Consider the following 26,848-nt stretch of genomic DNA (forward strand, 5'->3'; position numbering starts at 1 on the left):
CACGTCTTAGGCTTTCTGCAGCCACCATAACTAAGATTTCACAGGACTCCTCTATACACATTAATCTCTTCTCTGGATCTTCTTTCTCCTCTTCAGCACTTGTCAAAGAAGTATCTGAAATGGGTCTATCCTCCATCTCTGCCACTAGTACATAAGCTCCAACAGAGCAGGGATTTTTGTTAATTTTGTACACTGCAGTGTCTCCTCTATTACCTAAATCAATACCTGGAACTTCCTATCTTGAAAGCAAAACCAGGTATAGCACAAACGATTATAACTGTGCAAAAATTATCAACCATGGAGAGTTTACCACTGCCAGGAAGAGCATGTGGCACTCAACAGATTCCCAACACAAGACTACTCTCAAAAGCCTTGATGTGTCATAATCATGTGGGGACATTTTCTTTTTTTAGAGAGCTTTTTTTTTTTTTTTTGAGAGATTTTTCACTGTAGGGCGCGTGCGCTGCCAGACAGACAGAGAGAGACATAGAGACAAAAAGCGAGAAATCACCCCCCAGGGGGGATGGTCATGCCGCAATCCCTTCTCCTCCATTCTCCTCTCGGGATCTTGGGCACGCACGCACACGCGCCTGGCGTGAGTGGCACGCACGCACACGCGCCTGGCGTGAGTTTTAAGCCACCGGGTCCGGGACACGAACTGCGGTGGACTACGTGGGAGTCCGGCGACATAGCCATTACGCTAACTGCTGGTTCCCGAAAGCCTTTTTTTTTTTAATTAACTATTTTATTTTTTATTCATTCATTCATTGATTTTTTTCATTTGACCAGAGAGAGACAGAGGGTGAGAGTGAGAGAAGAAGTGAGAAGGCAAGCCACCAGGTCCAGGACTCGAACCCTAATCGACCATGTGGGAGTGTCCAGCACCTTAACCACCACGCCCCCCGCTGGTCTATAGAGAGGTTTTTGCTATGGGACGTGTGTGCTTACCAGAAAGACAGAGAGACAGCGACAGAAAGCGAGAAATAACCCAGGGGGGCGGGGGGCGCCGCAATCCCTTCTCCTCCATTCTCCTCTCTGGATCTTGGGCACACACGCACACGTGCCCGGCGTGAGTTTAAGCCACCGGGTCGGGGACTCAAACCATGGCCGCCTACATGGGAGTCCAGCGACATAGCCATTGATCTAACTGCTGGCCCCCATGTGGGGACATTGTTAAAATGCAGATTCCAAGGCCCCTGCCCACAAATGGATTCCGTCAACAAAACAAAACTTCGGAATCAAGACAAAAGAACTGAGACGGGTAATCAAAGCATCACGCTGACTTTGGGAAGGGAACAGCAGACTGGAGCCACAAAAGATGCAGTCGACTTCAGCTGGCGAAACAAACACGTGTTGAGCGCCTGCTGGATACCAGGCGCAGCGACTCCTCCGGGGGCGGAGAAAAGCGCGGTCTCCGCCCTCCGGAGACTTTCAGTCCAGCTCCCGGAGGCGGGGGACTCGCGGCGGCGACCCTCCGCGCCGCGGCCTCGGGCTCCCTCCCACCTGAACGCGCTGGCCGCCGAAGGTCGCCCAGGCTCCGCCCCGGAGACTCGCCGCCCACCAAGCGCCCAGCCCGAGCACCTCGCGCCCAGCCCGCACGCAGCGGCCTGCCTCACCCGCGGGCCCCGCAGACGCCGCAACAGGGCGTCCTCGTCGTCCTCGACATCACCGAAGACCAGCTCCTCCAAGCAGAGCTCCGCGGCCGGTTTGTCCTCCTCCAGCGTCAGGCGGTTCCGTAGCCAGAGCAGTCTCTCTGCCGCAGGGCCCCAGCCGCCGCCCTCGGCCGGGCCGGCGGTTTCTGCCGGGATGAAGGGGCAGCTTTTCTGGACGGCCCGCCCGGCCTTGCTCCGGCTCTCCGGTCCAGCTTCGCTCGGGCTCTCTGGTCGGGTTTCTTTCGGCTTCTCCGTTCCGGCGGCATCGTTGGGTTAGAGGAGAAACGCAGGCGCTCACGTGGAACCTCACTGCGCGTGCGCCCGGCGCCTGGCGCGCTGCCGCCACCGAGGTCCCCGGGCGCCGGAAGGAGCGTGCGCAGTCTGCGGCCACGTGACCCACACTCCCTCGCTACGTAACTCCTACTCCCCTCGCCAACCCCTCCCCGTGTGGGAGTTCCTGCGGGAGGGCCGATCTTCCGGGTGTAGGGGGAAGCGGCATGACTGGAGTGGAAAATTTTTCCAACACAGCTTCGTAGCTGTAACCTACTGAAAGGAGCGCAAGAAAGCCAGGATGTACGCTGGGATGACTGAATGAAACTTCTCTCCTTCCTGCCTCGGACCGCTCGGCTTGATACAAGCCCCGGCTCCTTTCCCACCCTTCGTCTTGGTACGGTCCCTAGAGTACGGAGCCTGCAGAGGGTCCCACGCTGGAAGAGAGAGAGGAGGGTATGTAGGGAAGTGGGCCAATCGGGGCGCGGGTCACGGCGCAGGCGCGCTGGGGAGGGAGGGTTATGCTAATGTTGTTGATATCCTGGGGCCACCCGAGTTAAAGGGGGGAAATCCGGGGGCTAGTAAGGGGGGAGAACCCGGGGGCCGGCCGCACCCGCCACCGGTCCGGGCCCAGCCGGGGGCCCCCTGTAGTCGCCGCAGTCCTGGGGAGAGGCCCCTGCCCCCAGCTCGGGGAGGGGGCGCCGCGGGCTCGGGGAGCACGGACAACCCCTACCCATGAGGCCCTGATGGAAAACACAAAGGATCTGGTGAGAGCCGAGCGCGGCAGCCGCTTTGTGTGCCAGGTGGGGGGGACGGCTGCAGGTCCCCGGCCCCAGCAACCCCAACCCCGCAGCTCCCTGACCCGGGTCCCAGGCCTGCTTCTCCATCCCACGCCCCCTCAACCTCCAGAACCCCCCTCCCCCTACCGGCCGTTAAACGAGTCAGGGGTTCCCCTCCCCCCATCCCCTTAGCGCCGGACTCGTTGGGGTTCTCTCTCCCCTCCAATCTCAGGGAGAAATTTTTTAGGAGAAAGTTTTTCTCTGCGTCCCGGCCCTCCCCGCTTCGCTGGGGCTTGGGGGGAGAAAAGACTGTATCTGAGACTTTTCTTTTTTTAGCCTCCCTGGGTGGGGGAGTGGAATCCTCACTTCCCTGGGGGGGTGGGGGAGTACAGCTTTAGTGCTTTGCAGGGGAAGCTGCCTATTCGCGTCGGGGCCAGTGCCGATAGGCATTTTGCACGTGGAGGTGGAAAATACTGAAAGGGGGCGGGGTGGGCACGTGTGGGAGGGAGCGAAGTGGGAGTGGTGTTTGGGAAGCAGCCGCCCAAGCAGCTTATTTTATTAAAGGCTTTCAGGTTGGTGGGTTTCTGTGACTGTTGCATTCTCCTTTGTGAAATAAGAATCCTAACATTTCAGAGTCGGAAGAGACATTAGAGGTCAACCAAAGCAGCCGTCCCTCTGCATCCTCTCTGACAAGTGGTAGGTAGTCTGGCCTTTGCTTAAACTCCTACAAAAGCTGAGCGCTCGCTACTGCCCGGAAAAGCCCTGTCTGTTTTTCAGTAGTTCTAATTGTCGTTTGCCTACCCTTATTAGACCCTACAGTCTCATTCATGTCCTGGTTAAGTTGTGCTTTTTTTTACTTCTCAAATTTTCTCTCACATCCTCCTCACCCACCCACTGTTCATTGGCCTATATTTTGTGCGCCAGGAAAGAACAGCAGGGAAGTGGAGGAAGGACGGATTGCAAGATACTGAGGGCCAGCTGAAAACTTTGTTGGGTCAATTTCAAGTGTGCTGGCTTACAAGTGTGAAGATGATTTTTTTTAAAACAAGAAACTAGGGAATTACAGTCGGGATTTCATGGCTTTCACTACTGCATCTTTTTGAAATAACTGGTTTCAGCAGCATCTCTACAGTTTTTCTATCGCAAAGCACATTCGCTTGTTGCCCAAGTCACTTTCCCTAAGGATGACGAAAATTGCCTACTTGGGGATAGGACCAAAGATATTAGCAATATCACCTGGCGAGGGATGATCAGAATGGCTCCTCTCTCACCCCTTCTGGTGTGCATTCCTTGCAAGCTGACTTCTAAAAGGCCCTTCTTCCCAAATGCTTTCCTTTTTTTTTTTTTTTTAAACAACTCTCTTTTGGGAGATTTGAAATTTATACAACACTTTATTATAATTTACTAAGAGTTTGACATGTTTTTAACGTTTTTTGCGTTTGTGCCAGTTTTTATCACTTGGTGGTTGAGCTATTTGGTTTCAACTGTGGTCATGTAGGGTTTGTCTAATATTTTCCTTCAGTTGGTGAACTATGCTGCCTCCAAAAGTAGTTTCATTGGCACAAGAGTTTGAGGATCACATGTTTATTACCTCTTCCTAACATGGCGAAGTCCGCGTCAAGACATAACATACAATGTCGAAATAATGCCAAAAGCCAGCAGATAAATTTTGCCTTAAGCTTCCAGTTCCCTATTTAAAGCACATTTTTTTGGTCTCCTCCTTTTATGACTTAGAGACTGTTGCCTTGCTTTTAAATGTGCTTAAACTTATATATTTTTTGTTTGTTTACCTTAACACCAGAAAGTGTTTAGAAAGAAAATAGCTTTTTTTTTTTTCCTTTTTTCACCAGCTCCTTCTCTGAATATCAAGTAATTTCTATTTATGTAGAACCCCATATTCAGGGCTTGGTAGGTTTCTTGCAAATTTTGGTAAAATCTGTCTTGAATGAGTGTCTGTTCATAATGTCTTGTGTTGGGCCATGATTTTTAACTATCCCATTTTAACCTTATGTAAACTGAGACACATAGCATTTTCTGTAAATCTACTGACTGGAATGTAACATGGAATCGAATACTATTAATACATTATGGAAAATATTCATAGAGCTATATAGTTATTTCTTTGAAGTTTTGGCTAAAATAGAGTTCCCAGCTGTTTTCCTGCTTGTTTTAAACAAGAACTGTCATGACCAAGTTGCCTTTGGAGACATTTGCATTCTAAACATACTAGACAGGAACAACTGGTTTTATTTTTAAAGAAGACACAGCTATATTTTTTAAGGGCTGATTATATGTTGATCTTAATATCTAAACCTTCCTAGATAGTCACATGCTTCTAGTCCTTCAAATATGTTGGAAATTGAAATGAGACCACTTATTTTAGATTATTTTAAAATACATTAGGCAAAAGAAGGTAAAACCATAAAAGTAAAATTGTGTTAATGTCATAAGTATTAACCACTAAATTACAAAAAACCAAGAAGGCCCAGTGATGTGTGCGACCATCTTCAAAAACTAACCCATTGTCAAATTTTCATTTTTTAAAATGTTCAGAAATAAGATTTAACCTTTTACATTTAAAATTTCGTGGTGGGAGGACAGGTGTCTTGGTGGTTAAGGGTGTTGGACTCCCATATGGCTGACCGCGGTTCGGGTCTCAGACCTGGCAGTTTGCTTTCTCACCTTCCATCTCTCTCTCTCTCTCTTTTACTCTCTCCCTATCTGGTCAAATTTTTAAAAAATAAAAATAAATAAAAGTAAAATAAATAAAGTTAAATAAAATAATTTTTAAAAAAATAGATTTCATGGTAGGCCAGTATCATTAGTCTTAGAGTTTCAAATAGAGACAGGGAGAGAAAAATACTAGGACAATAGGAAAAGGACTTTAAATAGTTACAACAAGCTAAGCTATGTCGTCTTACACCAGGATATTTTTAACTATCCAAGACAACTTTTGATTTTGTATACAGATTGCAGATCGGTTTAGATTTAACCTTTTTTTTTTTTTTTTTTTTTTAATTTTTTCACCATAGGGTGCATGTGCTCACAGAAAGACAACCAGAGAGGGAAAGTGAGAAAGTATTATCCTCCAGGGAGGATGGCGACACCACAGTCCTTTCTCCATTCTCCTCCCGGGATCTTGGGCACGCATGCACATGCACTTGTACACACACATACACACATACCTGGTGTGACTTTCAAGCCACCAGGTCTGAGACTCGAATCGTGGTTAGCTATGTGCAGCTCCAGCGCCTTTACCACTGTGCCACCTGCTGGCCCTGCCATTATATTTTAATAAGCTTTTCATATTTGTCTCCCCCACAGATTTAGAACTTCTCTCCTTATTTTGCTAGAACCCACAAGAAAAGGTGAAAGGGAAATCCCATTTGAACAACCTTAAATATAAGGTAGGGTGAAGTAAGAGGGTCATTGGCAAACCTGAAGTTGTGGTTCTGCCACTATTTGACTCCACTGTCTGGCCCCATGGCACTTGCTGGACAAGATCCTATGCCTCAGTTTTCTCATCACAGTTGAAAAGTTGGTCTAGAATTAGATGGTCCAGTAGTACTTCCTGCCGTGATGGAAAGTCCTGTATCTGTGCGGTCCAGTATGGTAGACCTTGGTCCCATGTGGCTACTGAGCACTTAAAAAGTACCTAGTGGAACTGAAAAACTCAGTTTTTTATTTTATTGTTTTAATTAATGTAATTATGTCTGCCATATTGGACATGCGGGTATAGAACAGTGTTTTAGCTAATCATTAGAACCACCTCGCGGGGGCTCTTGTTAAAATACAGAACCTCGGGACCAGCAGTTAGAGAGATGGTTATATTGCTGCACTCCCACTTCGACGACTGCAGTTCAAGTCCCAGACCCAGAGTTTTGAAACTCACACTGGGCACATGTATGTACATGCCCAAAATCCCTAGAGGAGAATGGAGGAGAAGGGATTGCAGCGTGGCCATTCCTCATGAGAGTAGGGGGTGATTTCTTGTTTTCTGTCTCTGTCTGTCTCTCTGGTGAGCACACGCACTCTATAGCAAAATCTGTCTCCTGGAGGGTATCATTCGAAAGGTCTGCAGTGGGGCCTGGGAATCTATTTTTAATGTCTGCCCCAGAAAGTGTTTTTTTAAATCAGAGTGGTCAGGGAAACACTGCATTAGGAGAGGTCTGAACTCCCTCCTGGTTTTAACTTTCATATGGTAATTTAGAATTCAGTGTAGTAAAAGCGAGCTTTAGTCAAAGTTGACAAACTGGCTAGGCTGTAACTCTGGTTCTGCCACTCCGTGACCTATGATCTTTGGCAAGTTGCCTAATCTCTCTTGAACTTAATTTTCTCATCTACAATATGCCATGAGCATCAGCCCCACCTCCTTCCCAAGGTTTCTGTAAGCCTCCACTCAGATGTGACAGTCACTACATAAGAATATGCGAGCTGCTATAAATGATAGTTAAAATGTTAGGACGTCTTCCAAGGATCCCTTTCTTTTTTCAAAGTATTACCTAATTCCTACTCCTGTCTCATTAAATGGGTCACATACAGTATTCATTGGTTTATTAAATCATGCGACCCAATTATTTAGTGACAGTTGGCAGTCTGGTTGTAAAATGGGTAAATGAAGCCTAAAACTTTTTGTATTTCTGATGCCTAACATAATGACTTGTATATTGCTCAATAAATATTGGTTAATACCATCTGTTAACCAATATCGTCTCTTAGACTTCAGAAGTTTAATTTTCTAGCTACAGATTATTTTATACACCAGAGAAATATCCTCCTTATGTACATAAACACATTTAACTCAATTTAGATTGTTTCATTATTAATACCTTCTAGTTATTTTTCAGTGATTATATATCTGTTAAGCCACCGGCTTCAAATATACTTTTAAAAAATTAACACCAGGGGAATGTCATCATTTTACATTAGTGTTTTCAGAATGTATCAGGTTAATATGACTCTCAATAACCTGTTCTAACTTATTTTCTCAATATTAACATATTAAAAAGTGATCTTGTTTAATTGTGCAAGCCGCATTTGTAATATAGACCCAGCCTTAGTATGAATTATGTTTAATTAGCTTTTCAGATTCATATTTAAGGGTTCACAGTTTCTTGTGAAATATTAAAAGTGTGTACATATGAATTATTTAATTTTATCATACATTCTTCCTGTGAGGTGAGTTTGTTTTTTATTTAGAAAAGAAGGAAACAAAGACCCAAGAGGTAGAAATGTGTATTTCTTACAGATCAGAGTAGTTTCTTTTTTTTTGAGAGAGGTTTTTGCTATAGGGCACATGCACTCGCCAGACAGAGAGAGACAGAGACAGAAAGCAAGAAATCACCCCCCAGGGAGGATGGCCACACCGCAGTCCCCTCTCCTCCATTCTCAATCTCTTGGAGTCTCAGGCACACACGCACATGTGCCCGGCGTGAGTTTAAGCCACCGGGTCTGGTACTCGAACCGCGGTCCACTACATGGGAGTCCAGCGACATAGCCATTACGCTAACTGCTGGTCCCAGAGCAGTTTCTTTTGTTCACAGTTGCTTTAAATCTTAGGCTATTGGTACATAGAATATTATCGATCATCATTGTTTTGGGTACTTTTTGACTTTTGTAGGTGGGTTATTCAGAATAGTATTGCTTTTGATTACCTTTTGATCCTATAAGAGTATTTCAGAAAATTCATGGAAAAAATGAAATTAAAGTACAAGTTTATTTTTTTTATTTATTTTTTTTTGGAGAGATTTTCACTGTAGGGCGCGTGCGCTCGCCAGACAGACAGAGAGAGACATAGAGACAGAAAGCGAGAAATCACCCCCCAGGGGGGATGGTCACGCCGCAATCCCTTCTCCTCCATTCTCCTCTCGGGATCTTGGGCACACACGCACACGCGCCCGGCGTGAGTTTTAAGCCACCGGGTCCAGGACACGAACCGCAGTCGACTACGTGGGAGTCCAGTGACATAGCCATTACGCTAACTGCTGGTTCCCCAGTACAAGTTTATTTTTGATCCCCCAAAAAAACTGTTTAAATCCATGCATGGGTTTTTCATAGGACACATTCTCTGTGAAATTTTTGAAGACCTCTTTGTATAATTCACATTAATTTATTCTTTCTCTTTGAACTCGTGGGAAACTATTCAATAATTCCAAATTCTTACCATTTATTTTCCTCATACTATTGTAATAAGCTTAGAAAGAATGAAGGTGGCACAGACAGGAAAGCTAGAAGCACATGGGTTTGATTCCATTTCTAGACCGACTTGAACATGGCCAGACTCAGTTGCACATACCTGTCATCCTAGCTAGCAATAATTGGAAGACTGGAGTAAGAGAATTGCAACACACTGAGACCCTGTCAGAAATGCCTGTATGTGTGTGTATTCACGTCTCTGCCCCTCTCTCTGTGTCATATAAAGAGTGGGGACGTTTCAGTTAATTATACTAATAAGTTAATGACTTTTCCTTTGAATTTTCTTTGTTGATTTCATGGGGAGGAAGGTTCATCTTAGGTAATATTTACAACAGGAAATGAAATTCTTTGATATGTGATTCGTTCTTACAGTTTGTCACTATAATGACATGTTTCAATTTTTTGTTGTAGAAGTATATTTGCTGTTGGGACCAGCAGTTGGCATAATGGCTATGTCGCTGGACTCCCATATGCTCGGCCACGGTTTGAGTCTCGGACCCAGTGGCTTAAACTCACACCGGGCATGTGTGCGTACATGCCCAAGATCCTGAGAGAATGAAGAAGAAGCTATTGCAGCGTAGCCATCCCCCCTGCGGGGGTTGATTTCTCACTTTCTGTCTCTTGTCTCTCTCTCTCTCTCTCTCTGTCTTTCTGGCGAGCACACGCACCCTATAGCAAAAACCTCTCTTTTGCTGCTTAAATGAGAAAAATATGTGTCATAAAATTAAATATATATATATATAGAGAGAGAGAGAGAGAGTGTGTGTAAATTAGTCACTTTTCATCCCACTGTCACTCTGTCAAAAGTTTAGCTATTCTAGGCTCTTTTCATGGCCTAGTGATTAAGTGAGCCAGATCCCACATGGCCAACCTAGCCGTTCACATCCCAGCAGCTTGAAAAATGTGCCGGCCACATACATGTACATTCCCCAAATCCTGACAGGATAGAGAAATGGGAGAGGGGATTGCATTGTGATCTTCCCCCATTGGGAGGTGTTATTTTATTCTACTTTAGTTTATTGCATTTAGCAGGTACTGCTTTTTTATTTTACTTTATTTTTTTACAAATAGAGACTTTGTGGCAGCTCTGCTCTGAGCATGTCTATCAGTGCCACAGTTCCAACAGCATGTGCCTATTTCATGTCTGTGTCGCATTTTAGAAACTCTTGCATGTTTCAGATTTTTTCCTAATATTTTTATATCTTATAGTGATCTGCAGTCAGTGATCTTTAATACTATTGTTGTAAGTACTTTGGGATACCACAAACCATATGACACTACAAACTTAATTGAAAAATGTCATGCGAGTTCTCACTTGTCTACCAAGTGGCTGTTTCCTCCATGTCCTTCTGAGGCCTCCATGTGCCCTGAAATATACAATATTAAAATAGGGCCAATTAATAACCCCACAGTGACCTATAAGTGTTCCAAGGAAAAGGGAGAGTCCCACACTTCTCACTTTTAATCCAAAACCAGAAACAATTAAACTTAGTGAAGGAAGACATATTGAAAGCTGAGATAGGGTGAAAGCTAGTCCTGGTTGTGTCAAACAACAAGTTGTGAAGGCAAAGGAAAAGTTCATGAAGGAAATTAAAAGTGCTGTTCTAGTGAACACACTAATATTAAGAGAGCAAAACAGGCTGTTGCTGATACAGAGAAAGTTTTAGTAGAATGTCCATTAAAAGGTATGTACATTGGGTTTTTTTGTTTCGTTGGTTTTTGGGGTTTTTTGTTTGTTTGTTTGTTTTTTGTGGTTTTGGGTGTTTCTTTTAGACATAATGCTATTGTACATACTTAATAGTATTACACTATAGTATAAACATTCATACGCACTGGGAAAACAAAATATTCCTGTGATTTATTCACTTTATTGTGACACTTGCTTTATTGCAATGGTCTAGAACCACATCTACAATATCGCTAAAATATGCTTGTATATATATCTATGTATATTCCAGTATGTATTATTTCCTTTAGTAAGAAATTAGTTATACTACAGTACTACATTTTATTATACTGTTTTGTGATTTATTTTTTTCCACTCGGTATTTGACATTTCGCTAATCATTTTCTACTAATGATTAGATTAGAATCTTCTAGGTAGATTTTTCTGTACTAGTGTGAATGAGTATTTCTGAAAGATTTCTAAAAAAGGAATTATCTGATCAAAAGGCATACTTATTTTTTTAAGTTTTCATAAGTAATGCCAAATTGCTTTCCAAAAAGATGGTAGGAGTTTGCCTTTTTGTCATGTGTGTATGAGTGCTGTTTTTTCCCCACACATATTAGGTCTTCTGGAAAGTCATCATGTATTTTCCTATTTTTCTATGTCAAAATTCGTCATGACTGTCCTGACGATCCAGTACACTTGCCAATACCAAGTATCATTGCCCTTTTCATTTTCACTAGTTTAATTTTAAAGAGGTAGTACATATTTTATAAAAACTTAACATTTTTATCCAAGTAATATATTCACTTCATACTACAACATTAAATTACTCTAGTATTTTCCTCATCCCCATTCAGCTCTGGCAGAACAGCTACTTTTCATTCTCTTAATGATTTCTTCTAGTATCTACCTCCCTAATTCTAAATGTTTGGCTTATATTATTCAGTTATGTATGAATTTTGGATATTATGTTTTGACTTCTTGGTGGTAGATGAGGAGTTACTATATATACCCAATATTTGTATATAAGACAAGGTTTTCTCTCCTGTAACATCCCTTCACTGTATATTTAAGGCCTTAAAATAGCCATCTAATGTGATTTTTAGTTTTATTTTTAACAGCAGCATCCAAGGCACATTGCCTGAAACAATCTTATTTGATGCTTGTTTCCGTGCTTACAGAGGGAGGTTGGCTGACAGCCAGCGTTAAGGAAAAAAACAGAAAGGAGGTTAAAACTTTATTCATTCATAGTTAGTGTTGATTTGTACCTTTATGATCTTGGACAAGGTTCTTATCCTTTTTGGGCTTCTACTTCCTCATCCATAAAATGCAATAGTAGTAGTATGGATTAAACGTATTACTGCACATCAAGTGCCTAGAGTGTACCTGACACTAAATGTGCTGTATTAGTTGTGATGGTAATCATAATGGACATTTAACAGATATAAGAGATTTTCATAGAATTTACAAATAAAGTCTTACAAGACATAATGTGTTTTTGAAGCAAATTAGATGAAAGTAAAGATGAGTTACTTTGGCAAACTGCATTAGATGATACAAAACTGAATCTAATGTTAACATGAAATATTTCAGAAAGTGGCAAAAACAATAATGTAAGCTAGTGTATTTTGATATACTGCTAACATCTGTATATATAGACTTACACACTTACAGGTCCGGAAAATAATGGTAGCATCCTCCTATAAACCTGTAAAACTAACAGGAAACAAATCACACACTGCCCATTCCTTCAGTATGAACAGGGAACAGGTCACCACAGTCCTGAGTTAGCTGTAAGTAGGAATATAAGCCAGATTACCTGTTCATGTGGAAGTGAAGAGTGGGAGAGGAAAGCGTTAACAAAGGGGTAGAGGACATAGAAAACCTAGATGAAGTACAAAAAAAATCACCCTCAAAGAGAAAATCCAACACAGGGTTCCAGAATACAGAACACAGGATTGGAGTTTGATAGTTCACAACTCTACCTACAGAGAAGAGCTTGAAAGTAATCAGTACCAGAATCGATAACCTTAAATTATAAGCCTTGCTTCGTAGGGAAAAGGTAAAGAGTAAGGGCATAGTAGATAGAAGAGTGCATTCTTCCCCTGACAGTGAAGAAAAAGAAGAAAAAATCCTTCTGGAAAGGAAAAGAAATGAACTTAAGAGAATGTTCTCGAACTGGGAACTTTGTGAAATGAGTAGAAAAAAAAAAGAGTGGATCACATCCATATAGAACTACTATAAGAAAAAACAAACTGAAAGTGCAAATCAAAGCACTTCAAGTGATGAAAATATACCGTCATGAAAAAGGAAACACAAAGCAGAAAAATTTGACCTAACATTCCAAAGTGAAACATGCTCAAAGCATATCTTCGGAGATACGAATAATAATAATAATATGATGAGGGCCAGCCAGTGGCGTGATTGTTAAGGGAGCTGAATCCCATGTGGTCAGCTGAGCAGTTCAAGTCTGGGGCCCAGGGACTAGAGAAACATGCCTAGAATCCTAAGTGGAAAATGGAAAAGAAAGGGTTCCAAGGTTGCCATCCTTCCTGGAGAGGACTTTCTCACTTTCCTACTCTCTGTTGTCTATCTCTCCATCGAGCATACTTGCCCTATAGCAAACTTTTTTAAAAATACTTTGATTCCAAAACATCAAAAGCTCAAAACAGAAAGAAGCAACATGAAAAAATGAATTTAAAGTGATTAAACTTAGAAAGAGAAAAAAATAGTTAAGGAAGACTACGTCATAAGGTTCTCATAGGACAGTATTCAGTGAATATTTAATAAAAAGTGCTGAAAAGCAGGAAAACAATTGAGAACAGGGTGATAATTTATGTCTAACATGAGTTAGAAAGAGAGCAAGCATGCCCCAACAGGATTTTGACACCGTGATCCACCCTTACCTGTCATCCAACCCTGGGTCATGGGCTGGTTTACACTTGGCTTACTCAGGGATCTCTGGGTGTGAACCAGGATTTTCCCATGTGAGATTGTCCTGCAAAGCATCACATTTTATTGCTGTGCCACCATCTTCTCCCAAGGTGTCTTTTTTTTAATAAAGTCGAAATGGAAGATGGATCAAAAAAGTCTAATGTGATTGATGTCCTTCAAAAAGAATAACCCGATATTTAAAACTATCATCCAAAAAAAAACTTTCTGAAAATGAAAGGAGAACTGCATCAAAAGTTCATAGTAGGAAATACAGTTCAGGATATATCCTAGTAAAATAAAACTGTAAGACAGTGAGGCCAGCAGATGGCATAGTGATTGTGTTGCTAGACTCCCACATGACCAACTGTGGTTCTGGTTTCAGATCCGGTTGCTTGAAACATGCTGGGCACATGCGTTTATGTGCCCAAGATCCCAGGAGGAGAAGGGATTGTGGCGTGGCCATCCCTTCTGGAAGGTGATTTCTCACCTTCCCTCTTGCTGTCTGTCTGTCTCTGCAGCAAGCACATGTGCTCTAAGGCAGAAACCTCTTAAAAATAAATAAAAGTAAGATTGCAAAAGTACAGAAAAATTCTCAGTCTCCAGACAAAAAGACAAAGTGACAGGAGCAAGACAATTAGACCAAATTAGCATCAGATTGACCAGCAGTTGGTGTAATGGCTATGTCCCTGGACTCCCACATAGACAACTGCGATTCAAGTCCTGTGGCTTAAACTCACACCGGGCGCGTGTGCGAGCATGCCCAAGATCCCGAGAGGAGAATGGAGGAGAAGGGATTGCAGCGTGGCCATCCCCCTGGGGGGTGATTTCTCTCTGTCTCTCTGTCTCTCTCTGTCTGTCTGGCGAGCGCATGCATCCTATAGCAAAACCTCTCCGAAAAAAGAAATGAAATTTATAGGGAGCAGCAGGTGGCATGGTGGTTAAGGCGCTGGACACTCCCATGTAGCCAGCTACAGTTCAAGTCCTAGACCTGGTGGCTTGCTTTCTCACTTTCCCCTCTCCCTCTCTGTCTCTCTCTGGTCAAATTAAAATGAAGGAATGAATGAATAAATAAATAAATAAATAAATCTTTTTTTAAAAAAATTAGCATCAGATTTATCAAAAGTAACCTACAACACAAGACAGTGGAGCAGCATAAAGAAAAACTGCTAACCAAGGATTTTTATCCAACCAAAAACTCCTTAAATTATCAAGAAAGTAGGGTTTTTTTGTTTCAAGGTTTTTGCTATAGGGCACGTGTGCTTGCCAGAAAGAGGGAGACAAAGAGACAGAAAGCAAGAAATCACCCCCCAGGAGGGATGGCCATGCCGCCACAATCCCTTCTCCTCTCAGGATCTTGGGCACGCGTGATTTAAACCGCTGAGTCCGGGACTCGAACTGTGGTTGCCTACATGGGCATCCAGCGACATAGCCATTATGCTAACTGCTGGTCCTCAAGAAAGTAATTTTAAACAGGTGAGAACTCAAGCTTGCCACTAAATGACTATTGGCAGGTAGGTAGTGTATGCCATTTAAACACACTGAACAAGGGCTAATTCATGTCCCATTCGGGACAGAGCAGGAAAGTGTGAGATTTTGTTATGAAAGCACAGGTAAAGTGGGACTACTACATTTTTTATTTCTTTGAGTGTTTTTTGTTTTTAATTTTTGCCAGAGGGCACATGCATTCACCAGAGAGAGGGAAAGCAGGAAAGTACCCTCCTCTCCCATGGGGAATGGTCATACTGCAGTCTCTTCATTTCTCCCTCCTCTGGGGATTTTAGATATGTACACAAATGCATCCTGGATATTTTTCCATGCTGCCAGGTCTGGCCCTCAAACTGTGCTTTCGGCCATATGGCATTCTTGACGTAGTCTTACAATGCCGTCCTTTCTGCCGGCCAGCAAGAACCACAGGGACACCATCATGCTCAGCCTGACTAGATTGGGCCAGGAATTGAGCATAAGCCTCCCATGTAGCCTCAGCCACTGTCCAACAGCCTTTCTACCTGTGCCATTATGGCTGAATCTATATATCCTTTGGAGCTAAGATTAAAATCAAGGGTAAAGACAGAATAATATATGAACTTGATACATTCTGACAAAGTAGAATGGGCCTTTAAAAAGGGAGGGAGGGGGCAATAGAGAAAAACCAGAATAAGATTAATGACTGTAGCTTAAGTATTACAAGGAAGCCCAAGGATATCATCTGAAACTGAAAGACCAAATAAAATAGAAATGGTCATAAAAGACAAAAGATACTAACACAGAGGCAAGCACTAGGGGAAAAAATGCAAACTTTGCAAAATACTGAAAGTTTTAAAGTGGCAAAGTCATCATGAAGTGGAAAAAAATGGTAAATATCACATAATAGACATATAATTATGACAAAATAGTATGACAAGGGCCAGTGTTTGTAACAGCTGCATCCCGCATGGCCAACTTCATGATTTCAAACTGCCGGACCCAGCAGTTTGAAAGGCATGCCAAGTGCATGTGCATGCATGCCTGTGTGCATACCCAAAATTCCAAGTGGAGCATGAAAGAGAAGTGATTGTGGTGTTGCTTTCCCTCTTAGGGAATCTCTCTCTCTCTCTCACTTTCTTGGTCTGTCTCTCTGGAGAGCACTTGCACCCTGTAGCAAAACATTTTTTTTTTTAATAGGATGACAGTTTAAATAAATAGATGAGTAGTTTCAGTGAGAATTCTCTAACCAGTTAAAAGATTTTTCAGAGGCCAGCAGGTGGCATAATGGTTAAGGGTGCTGGACTCCCACATAGCCAACCACAGTTAGAGTCCCAGACCTGGCAGCTTGCCTTCACACACACGCAACCCCCCTCACTCTCCCTCTCTGGTAAAATTAAGACTAAGTAAATAAATAAAGTTAAACAAAATAATTCTTTAACAAAAAAAAAGATTTTCAAATTGGCTGAAGAATCAGAGCCCGCTGAAACAGAACAGGCTCAAAACACAAAATCAAAAGGCAATCAAAGACGAGCCAGACAAATAGAAACAAGAAAGCAGCATTGATGATGCTGATACTAACGTAGAAGTCAGAACAGAAAGGCATTAAATGAAACAAAGGACAATTTATAATGCTAAAAAACAATTTACAAGCAAGATACAACATCTGTAAATGTATATGCACCAAGTAACACAACAATCTGTTTGAAACAAAAACTGCAAGTAATGCAAGAACACTAGAAATGGGAGATGTTAATACTTAATACAAGATAGGTGTAAATAAGGACATAAAAAATCTAAACAACATAAGGCAGATTTTCAGCCGTATCCCTAAGAGAATATGCTTTCTTTAAACACAATATCTACAGAGATTTGCCCGTATAATAAGGAAATGTTAGTATATAACCATACACAAAGACAAGGGTATTGTACTTCCACCTTGCAGTGAGGAAGCCATGCATTCTGTGTTAACATAAAACCTTATACAAGAATATTCATAACAGCTTTATTCAGTTTTTAGTAAAACTTGAATGAGGAAGGGATAAATTTATATTCGTAAATTTATTCCATTTTAAAAAGATAATGTGCCAAATAAGCTAATAGAACTTTTGGTGGGAAAGACGAATTAAGAACTTAATAAGGGAACTTTCTAGAGTTACACAAAACCCTGTATCTTGATACACCTTTAAAAGTATACTTCAAGGGGAACCAGCAGTTAGCGTAATGGCTATGTCGCTGGACTCCCACGTAGTCGACCGCGGTTCGTGTCCCGGACCCGGTGGCTTAAAACTCACGCCGGGCGCGTGTGCGTGCGTGCCCAAGATCCCGAGAGGAGAATGGAGGAGAAGGGATTGCGGCGTGACCATCCCCCCTGGGGGGTGATTTCTCGCTTTCTGTCTCTATGTCTCTCTCTGTCTGTCTGGCGAGCACACGCGCCCTACAGTGAAAATCTCTCCAAAAAAAAAAAAAAAAAGTATACTTCAAGGTCAGCAGGTGTCATGGTTTTTAAGGCACTGGACTCCCACATGGCTAGCCACAATTCAAGTCCCAGGCCTGGTGGCTTGCTTTCTTGCTTTCCCTTCTCTCTGTCTCTTTCTGGTCAAGTTAAACAATAATAACAACAAATGGAATTAAATAAATCTTTTTTTAATTAAAGTATATCTCAACTTTAAAAAAATTAACTGGTAAAAGGAAAATGCAGAAAAAATGCAGTTTCTGGAAAATAATGATAATGAAAATATTACATTAGTTAGATTCTGTGGAATATATTTAAAGCAGTGAGCAGTGGAAAATTCATAAGCCCTAACTACCCATACTAATAAAATTATTAAGTTCCAGGGTCAGAAATAGAAACAAGAAAGTTAGCCAAAAGAAAACACAAGAAATAAAGTAATGAAAGGAAAGTAGAAATTATTGAGTTAAAGAACAGAAAAATTGTACAGCTAAATGATGAAGTAAATCCTAGACCTTTTTTCTTTTTTTTTTGGAGAGATTTTCGCTATAGGGCGCGTGCGCTCACCAGACAGACAGAGACATAGAGATAGAAAGCGAGAAATCACCCCTCAGGGGGGATGGTCACGCCGCAATCCCTTCTCCTCCATTCTCCTCTCGGGATCTTGGGCATGCACGCACACGTGCCCGGCGTGAGTTTTAAGCCATTACGCTAACTGCTGGTTCCCTAAATCCTAGACCTTTGAGAGCAAATTCACAAAATAGATAAACCACTAAGTAATCGAAGAACATAAAAGGCGAAATAGCAAATGTGCACAGAAGAAATAACAATGGGGAAAGAATGTTGAATTTAGAGAAAATTGATTAAGTCATACAAAATTATTTGTATGCCTTCATGTGAAAATTGGAAAACCTAGCTGAAATGGTTAATTTCTTAGGAAAATACAATAGGTTTACCTTATTTGCAGTCACCCATAACCAACTGTTATCAGAAAATAAGTGCCCAAGAATAAGATATTTGTAGACTGGACCAGCAGATGGCCTAATGGTTATATTCCTGACTCCCACGTGGTTGATTATAGTTCGAGTCCCAGACCTAGCAACTTGAAACTCATGCTGGGTGTGTCTGTGTGCATGCCCAGAATCCTGAGAGGAGAATGGAGGAGCAGAGATTGCAGCGTTGCCATCCCTTCTGGAGGAAATTTTTTACTCTCTCTGTCTCTCCAGGTAGTGCATGCACCCTATTGCAAAAAAAAAAAAAAGAAAGATATTTGGAGAGAGAGAGAGCGCACGCATCCATGTAACTTTTATTGTAACATACTGTTATATATATATCATTGTTTTATTATCATTCACATCATTGTGATTGATTTATAAATTAAAAATCATATGTGTAGGATAATGTCAGTATGTAAAATATTATTATCCGTGGTTTCAAGCATTCACTGAGGTCTTGGAAAATAAACTCCACAGATTAAGGGATTCCTGTACAGTTGAATAAAATTGACCTCAGATTTTTTTTTTAATTGAGACCAATTTCCACAGAAAAATTTATAAAGAAACTATCCCACAAAACATTAGACCTAGTTGGTTTCATTTGGAAGTACTACATAAGAAACCAGATCATTTCAGTTCTATGTAAGTATAGAAGAAGAAAACTTTTCCAGTTATTTTTATGAAACAAGAATACTACTAGTTGGTAAGCCTAATAAAGATAGTACAAAAAATGAAAATTACGAATATTAACTTAGGATATCAATGCAAAACAGTTTACATATTAATAAGGGGAGGGACCAGCAGTTGGCATAATGGCTATGTCACTGGACTCCCATGTAGTTGACCATGGTTCAAATCCCACAAGATCCCGAGAGGAGAAGGGAAGAGAAGGGATTGCAGTGTGGCCATCCCCCTGAGGAGGTGATTTCTCACTTTCTCACTCTCTGTCTCTTGGCAAGTACATGCACCCTATGACAGAAAACTAAAAGACAATAGAAGACAAATTTGCATTTGTAATAACAAAATATTTAAATATCTAAGGAATTGTTTTTCAAAACCTATATGGACTTAAACATTTCTAAAGACAGGAGATAGACTTAAAGGTATGGAAAGACTTTCATTGTTCCTAGTTAAGATATGTCAACATGGGACCAGCAGGTAATGTGGTGGTTAAGGCGCTAGAGACTGCCACACAGCCAACCATGGTTTGAGTCACGGACCTGGTGGCTTGCTTTCTCACTTTCTTTCTCTCTTGCTCTCTTAATCTCTGTGTGTGTCTTTCTGGTCAAATTAAAATAAATGAATAAATAAAAATCTTTAAATAAAAAGACGTCTCAACATCATCAAGATGTTACTTTGTAAATTAGTACATTGAGAGGCATATGAAAATAGCAATTTTGTGGTGTACAATTAAACTTAATACAGAAGTTCATTTGGAAAAAGTAAATATGCAAAAATATAAAAATATTAAAAAGGAAGAGTTTTAGGAAGGAGCTAGTCCTACCCGATGATCAGAATACATTGGGAAACCTCTATAATTCAAAGAGCTAGGTGTTGGCATATAGACAGCCTAGTAAAATAGCATAAAGTCCAGAAATGGACACAGCTGCATGTGGTAGCTTGGTACTTAGAGTGGTAATTCAGTTCACTTAGATGATGATGAACATTTTTAATAATGGGTATTGGCACAACTAGATGACCATTCAGAAGAAAGGTAGTATTGGATCCATTCTTCATACCATACGCAAGAGTAAGCTCCAGGACCAGCAGGTGGGGTGGTGTTTAAGTCCCCTGGATCCCACATCGCCAGCTGGCGATGGCTAGAAGTTGAAGTCTAGACAACTAGAAGCCTGACTACTAGCCAAACACACCAGGCACATGTACATGCAGACCTAGAATCCCGAGTGGAGATGAGGGGATTGCGGCATTGTCATCCCTCTCAGGGAATGCTATCTCACTTTCTTTCCTCCTCTGTCTTTCTGGCCAGTACATACACCCTACAGCAAGCTTTAAAAGAGAGAGAGAGAGAGAGAAAGAGAAAAGAATAAACTCCAAAGAGATCAGAGATGTAACAATAAAAACTATACAAATATCAAAAGAAACTATGAGTGAATTTTTCTATACCATCCTTTAGAAAAACATTTTCTGGCTCATAATTACGGAACACCAGAAATACTGGTGAGTTTTGCATATTAATATTTTAAATTTCAAAAGACTCTGAGGGAAATCATATCTTGACATGCATAAAAAAGAAATGGTAAATTTCTAAACCTAAAGAACTTTGGGAGAGAAATGTAATACTAAAGGTCTGAAGGGAAAAGGGCAAAAGATAACAACAGACAAAAACACTGTATGCAAAAGAAGATATAAAAAACTCAGTTTAACACTACACTGAGCCCCTGATCTTTGTTTTTAATACCAAGTCCCCACTAAAAGTGACTGTAATCCCTTGGAGAGATTATTAACTTCAGAGTGAAGCCACATAGGTGTAAAATGAGCCTGGAATGGGCCAGTGTAGTAGCACAGCGGTTAAGTGTGCACAGGCATCCCACATCACCAACTTTAGTTTACCTCCCAGCCTCAGCAGCTTGAAAGACATGCCATCCATGCATGCATGTGTTCAATGTGTTCATTTTTGCCCAAGATGAGAAAGAGAAAAAGAAAGGGTTGCAGCATAGTGGGTGGAGGGTGTTCTGCCCATCCCCTAGGGAGCTTACACTCCCTCTGGCAATGAAAAATAAGATGAAACTTGAATTTCTTTATATGCCAGAAAGAAAAGAAGTAGGCCAAAGATGAGGGTAGCATGTCTAAAGGTTATAGGAGCCAGTTCAGGGGATTCCTGGTGGCCAAATCTGAGATAATGTATACCCCCAAATAATTAAGGACAGTGAGAAATTACGAAGCATTGGGGTCAATGAATGAGTTAGTGAGTTTATACTGATGATTTAATAGTTGGGTATATGTTGCCTGGTGAAAAAGTGCTGGGCTTTGGAAATCCTTCTGCAGCCATCGTAGAATGTTTAGTTTAGCAGGAGTTAATTGGATGTTAAATTAAGGGATAGCAATGGGATTTCAATGAGATAATGTTTGCATGTTTTAAAATGTGACCCCAGAATGCTTAATAGTTGCATGAAGAAATACATAGTCAATGAAGAGGTGGATCCACTTGACAGAGTGATCAAAATTAACATCACCAATGAAAGACAGGCATCTGTGTCTCTGGGAACCGTATCCTGAGGAGGACACATCTCTTATGTGGTATTATGGGTGTACCTAACCTGAATCTAATGAGGTCACATCAGATGGACCCCAAATGAGAAACAGTCAGAGGGAGTAAGGCCCATGTTCTTCGGATAGGATTTTCCATATGAAAGGAAACAGAAAAAAATAAATACAACATCTGATGCTAGACTGAAGAGTGGAAATTCTTTAAAGACTGAGGACCAGGCTCATGGCCTACTGGTTAAGGGAGCCAGATTCCCCATAGTTACCTCATGGTTCAAATCCCAGCTCTAGCAGTTTGAAAAATACAGCATGTATGTATGCATGCATGCTCCAAAATCCTGGCAGGATGGAGAAATAGAGAAGAGACTGCAACACGACCACACTGGCTTGGGGAATGCTTTCTCTCTCGCATCCTCTGGAAAATTTTTAAAAAATAAATACTGGTATTGGGGCCAGCAGGTGGCGTGGTGGTTAAGGCACAGGACTCCCACATGACTGACTACAATTGGAGTCCCAGACCTAGTGCCTTGCTTTCTTACTTTCTCTCTGTCTCCCTCTCTCTCTTTCTCCGTTTCTCTCTGATGAGTGCATGTGCCTTATAACACATTTTAAAATAATAGTAATAAGTAAAATTAAATAATCTTAAAAATAAAGATTTTTGTAAATGCTGGTATCAATTTCTGCTTGAGTTCCATTGAAGGATAACTAACTGGTGGTTAGGGAGAGATACTAATGTCAAGATTCCTAAAGATGACATCTATGCTATAGTTATAAAACATTTTTAATTTTGGGAGAGGCTCACAAGTATTTCAGGGTATCCAGCTTACTCTCAACTGGTTCGGGAAAACTATTCATGGCGAAGAGTAAACCAAATGACACTTTTTTTTTTTTTCCCTTTTTAATTTTGCTAGAGGGCATGTGTAGTCGCAGTAGAGAACCAGAGAAAAAAAGAACCTTCCTTCTTTGGGGGAATATCGCCACACCACAATCCCGTCTCCATTTCTTCTTTCAGAATTCTGGACACGTGTCTGATGTGTCTCTCAAGCCGCTAGATCTGGAACATAAGCCATGCAGTTGGCCATGTGAGAGCCAGCTGCCTTAACCACGATGCCTCCAGCTGGCCCAGAGCAAAATTTTAATGATTGATAAAGCTCAGTACAGTACACAGAAGTTTGTTATACTTGAAAGTTCCCCCTTTTTTTTTTTTTTTTGAGGTTTGAAGTTATTCTATTTAGTTTTTTAAAGAGAGACTAACCAGAACCAGCAGATGGCCTAATGGTTATGTCACTAGACTCCCATATAGTCTGCCACGGCTGGAGGTCCAGACCTGGCATCTTGAAACTTACTCTGAACACGTGTGCATATGTGTCCAAAATCCCAAGAGGAGAATGAAGAAGAGATTGCCACGTGGCCATCCCCATGGGGGGGGCGTGATTTCTTGCTTTCTGTCTCTATCTCTCCAGCAAGCAGACACACCCTATAGCAAAAATCTCTCTTAAAAAAGAGAGAGAGAGAGACTAACCTGTGCCGTAGGTAGCACAAAGGTCAAGGCATTTGGATCCCACATGGCTAATTGTGCAGTTCAAGTCCCAGACCCAGCAGCTTGAAAAACATTCCAGATGTGTGTGCATGTGTGCCCAAAATCCAGAAGGAAGAATGGAAGAGAAAAAACTTCTGTATGGCCATTCCTCCTCAGGGTAATTTCTCACTTTCCCCTTCTAGCACCCTCTTTCCAGCAAGCTCATGCACCCTATTGCAAAACATAAAAAGGGAGACAAACATGGCATATCATTTTCCATCTGTCATTTTGGCAAAAATTCAAACACTTGTTAAAATACCCCATGAGGCTCTGGGAAAACAAGCACTCAGTATTGCTGGTACAAATGGTAAACTAGAGAATTGGACAGTGTCTAACAAGATGATATGTACATATATCCTCCTATCTAGCATTCTCACTTACAAAAATATGCCTTGAAGGTATGCCTCACACAGTATAAAATATACATAGGGGGCCAGCAGGTGGTGTAGTGGTTAAGGCACTGGACTCCCACATGGTAGGCTGCAGTTCAAGTCCCAGACCTGGCAGCTTGAAATTCATGCTGGATATGTTTGCATTAATGCCCAAAATCCCGAGAATGAAGGAAGGTATTGCAATGTGGCTATCCCCCAGGGGGATGATTTCTGTGTGTGTGTGTGTGTGTGTGTGTGTGTCCAGCAAATCTACACGCCCCATAGCAAAAAATCTCTCAAAAAAATAAAAATAATATACATATGCATAAGGTCATTGTAGTTTGTTTGTCATTGCAAAGCATTGAAAACTAAATAGCCAAATAAGAAAGATTGGTCGAACACACATGCACATGATGAAATAATGTAAGATAAAGAATGTGCAAGATGTCTGTGCCTAAAAATGGAGTAATTTTCAGTGTGTATTTATAAATTGATACAAAAACAAAGGACCAAGGAAGATAATGTGAGACCTTTTGTGTAGGAAAGAAATAAATTATTCATGTATATGTTTACCTTTTCAAAATATACGTGACAAGGATGAACCAGAAAGTGAGGGTGAGTTCTCTGAGTTCAAACTTTTTGTACATTTTTTTTTATTATTATTATTGGAAGCATGATGATCTTTCAGCTTGTCCAGAAAATTAAGTTAATTCAAAAGGGTTGACAGGGGTTGGCCCTGTAGCCTTATGGTTGAGGGAACAGTTCAAATCCTGGCCATGGTTTGAAAAAACACACTGGGCATGTGTACATGCATACCCCAAAATCCCAACAGGGTGACTAAATGGAGGAGAAGGGATTGCTGTGTGACCAGTCTCCAGTGAGGGGTGCTTTCTCTTTTTTTTCTCTCTCTCTCACAAACATGTGTCCTCTGACAAAGTATGCAAAAATCATAAAAATTAAAAAAAAAAATACAGGGAGGGGCCAACAGGTGGTGTGTTGGTTAAGACGCTGGAGTCCCACATGATCGATCGCAGTTCAAATCTCAGATCTGACGATTTCAAAGTCACACTCTGTCCTTCAGTCTGAAATAAATTATGAACTCTTAATTTTTTAAAAAAACATAAATGTAGTCCTGTAACTATTGATCATTGTATTGAAGGATTAAGTAAATGAGTAAATTCACTGGTTTTGTTGAGGACCAGCATTCTCATTGTGGAAAGAGAGTCACAGATTAGTGTGGGAAGATAAGAAAATAGCCCTGTGTGGGCCAGCAGGTGACATGGTGGTTAAGGACGCCAGACTCCCACGTGGCCAACCGTGGTTCAAGTCCCGAATCTGGCTGCTTGCTTTCTCTCCCTCCCTTTCTCCCTCTCCCTCCCTCTTCCCCTCCCTCTGTTCCTCTCTCCCACTTTCATCAAATATAAAATAAATAAATAAAGTTAAAATAATTATTTTTAAAAGGCAATAAATTGGTTAAACAACTGGTTTGTTTAAGTTTTGCTACAGTACCTATATGCTCACCAGAAAAAAAAGAGTGGAGGGAGTGAGAAATCAACTCCCAGAGGGGATGGTCACACCACATTCTTGTTCACCATTCTCCTCTCAGGTTTTCAGCATGCACATACCTGGCACGTTTTTCAAACAAGTAGTCCCGAGCATGCACATACCTGGCACGTTTTTCAAACATGTAGTCCCAGACTCAAACCGCAGTTGGCCATGTGAAATCCGGCTGCCACAGCATCTGCTGGCCTGGTCTTTATTTCCAGTGTCTTTTCTCACTAAAAGAAACCAAGCTGGGCCGGCAGATAGCATAATGCTTACATCGCTGGACTCCCCAATGGTCGACCATGGTTCAAGTCCTGGGTCTGGCAGCTTAAAACTCATGCTGGGCACATGTGTATATGTGTGTCCAGAATCCCGAGAGGAGAATAGAGGAGAAAGGATTATGGCATGGGCATTCCCCTTGGGGGGTTATTTCTTGCTCTCTGTCTCTCATGAGCTCATGTGCTCTATAGCAAAAATTTCTCTTAAAAATAAATTAATGAATAAAAGAAACCAAGTATTTAAGGAAATGTTTGATTCCAAGGCTGGGACAGAGAAATTGTAAACCTGGTATATCTTCTTATGCCATGAAGTGAGGAATTGATAAAATTTATGGAAGCATATCAGAATGACACACTAAACAGCTTGAAAATGCTCCCAGATGGTTCAGCCTTGGGTAATTTGAGCTCCCAAATAATTAAAGACAATACTAAATTATAAACCACTGAAAAGAAGTCCATGAATTGTACCCATCCTACATAAGTAGGTAAACAGGAAAGCTAGGCAGTGCCACACATGTAACACAAAACTCTGCAAGGCTCGCCCACAAGGAGAGGGTCCAGGTTTGTGTTTGGAGAACTCCCTGAACGCACCAGGTGCATGTCCCACAGTCTCCAGCTGACCGGGGCTAGAGGTACATTGCAGTATTGCAGGACCCTATTTGGGTTGCCCATCACTCTTGTTTATGGAAGAAACAAACTTTAGGAGGAAAAAATGAATAGAAAAAAGAGGGCTCTTCCTTGAAGAAGAATATTGACAATATGGAGGGAATGCTGGGTTGAAAAATCATCTTGGTTCAGAATTGGGCAAGAATCACCATTGGATGCTAAACCTGAAGTGAAGTTTTGATGAGTGTAGTCTGTAAGTGTCTCCTTATTAATAAAGGAAGGAAAATAATAAAAGAACAGGGAGGGAGAAACCCAGAACATACCTAGACCAGTTCATCATCATTAGCGTCACCTGTGGGACTAGCGGATGTCATAATGGCTATGTCACTGGACTCCTACTCCACCACAGTTCGAGTCCTGGACCCAGTGGCTTGAATCTCAACGCCAGGCGCATGTACACGTGTGCCCAAAATCCCGAGAGGAGAAGGGATTGTGTGTGGCCATCACACTAGGGGGGTGATTGCTCACTTTCTCTCTGGTGAGCATACATGCCCTATAGCAAAAATCTCTATTAAAAAAATATGTATCACCCCTTAAGATAGACATTATGCCTGTAGATTTAATACTTTGAGAAAACAGGAAGCACAGGGTCTGGTCACACCACAGTCCCCCTTATCTAGTCCTCTAGCCCGTCGAGTCCTGGACATTCGTTCCCTTGCCCTATGTATTTCACATGGACCAGGCCAGGGATTCAAACCATGGTTGCCGTGTGGGATCTGGCTTTCCTTGAGCAGTAGTAGATTACCAGTACATCACAGAGCCAGCACTGTCTTCTAC

The 26,848-nt window shown here is 41.7% G+C and overlaps 2 protein-coding genes across 3 annotated transcripts in view; one reads left to right on the forward strand and one right to left on the reverse strand.

Moving 5' to 3' along the window:
* UTP18 (UTP18 small subunit processome component) overlaps positions 1-2,014 on the reverse strand; it is a 55,529-nt gene extending 53,515 nt beyond the window's left edge. The window contains 2 exon segments of the mRNA XM_006172406.3: positions 1,617-1,759; positions 1,762-2,014. Of these exon segments, the coding sequence (XP_006172468.1) occupies positions 1,617-1,759; positions 1,762-1,918 (300 nt within the window). The 5' untranslated portion in view covers positions 1,919-2,014.
* A 112-nt stretch (positions 2,015-2,126) lies between these two features.
* MBTD1 (mbt domain containing 1) overlaps positions 2,127-26,848 on the forward strand; it is a 78,106-nt gene continuing 53,384 nt past the window's right edge. Inside the window, exons 1-2 of one of the 2 annotated variants that reach the window (XM_014589810.2) lie at positions 2,127-2,378; positions 3,335-3,397. The gene's annotated coding sequence lies outside the window, so the exon portion shown is untranslated. Of the gene's footprint in view, positions 2,379-2,534; positions 2,690-3,334; positions 3,398-26,848 lie in introns of those variants that run through there. The other variant, XM_014589809.2, reaches the window with a different exon arrangement.

Source organism: Tupaia chinensis, unplaced genomic scaffold (assembly GCF_000334495.1).
Source record: "Tupaia chinensis unplaced genomic scaffold, TupChi_1.0 Scaffold000383_1, whole genome shotgun sequence".
In the NCBI taxonomy this organism is placed as follows: Eukaryota; Metazoa; Chordata; class Mammalia; order Scandentia; family Tupaiidae; genus Tupaia; species Tupaia belangeri.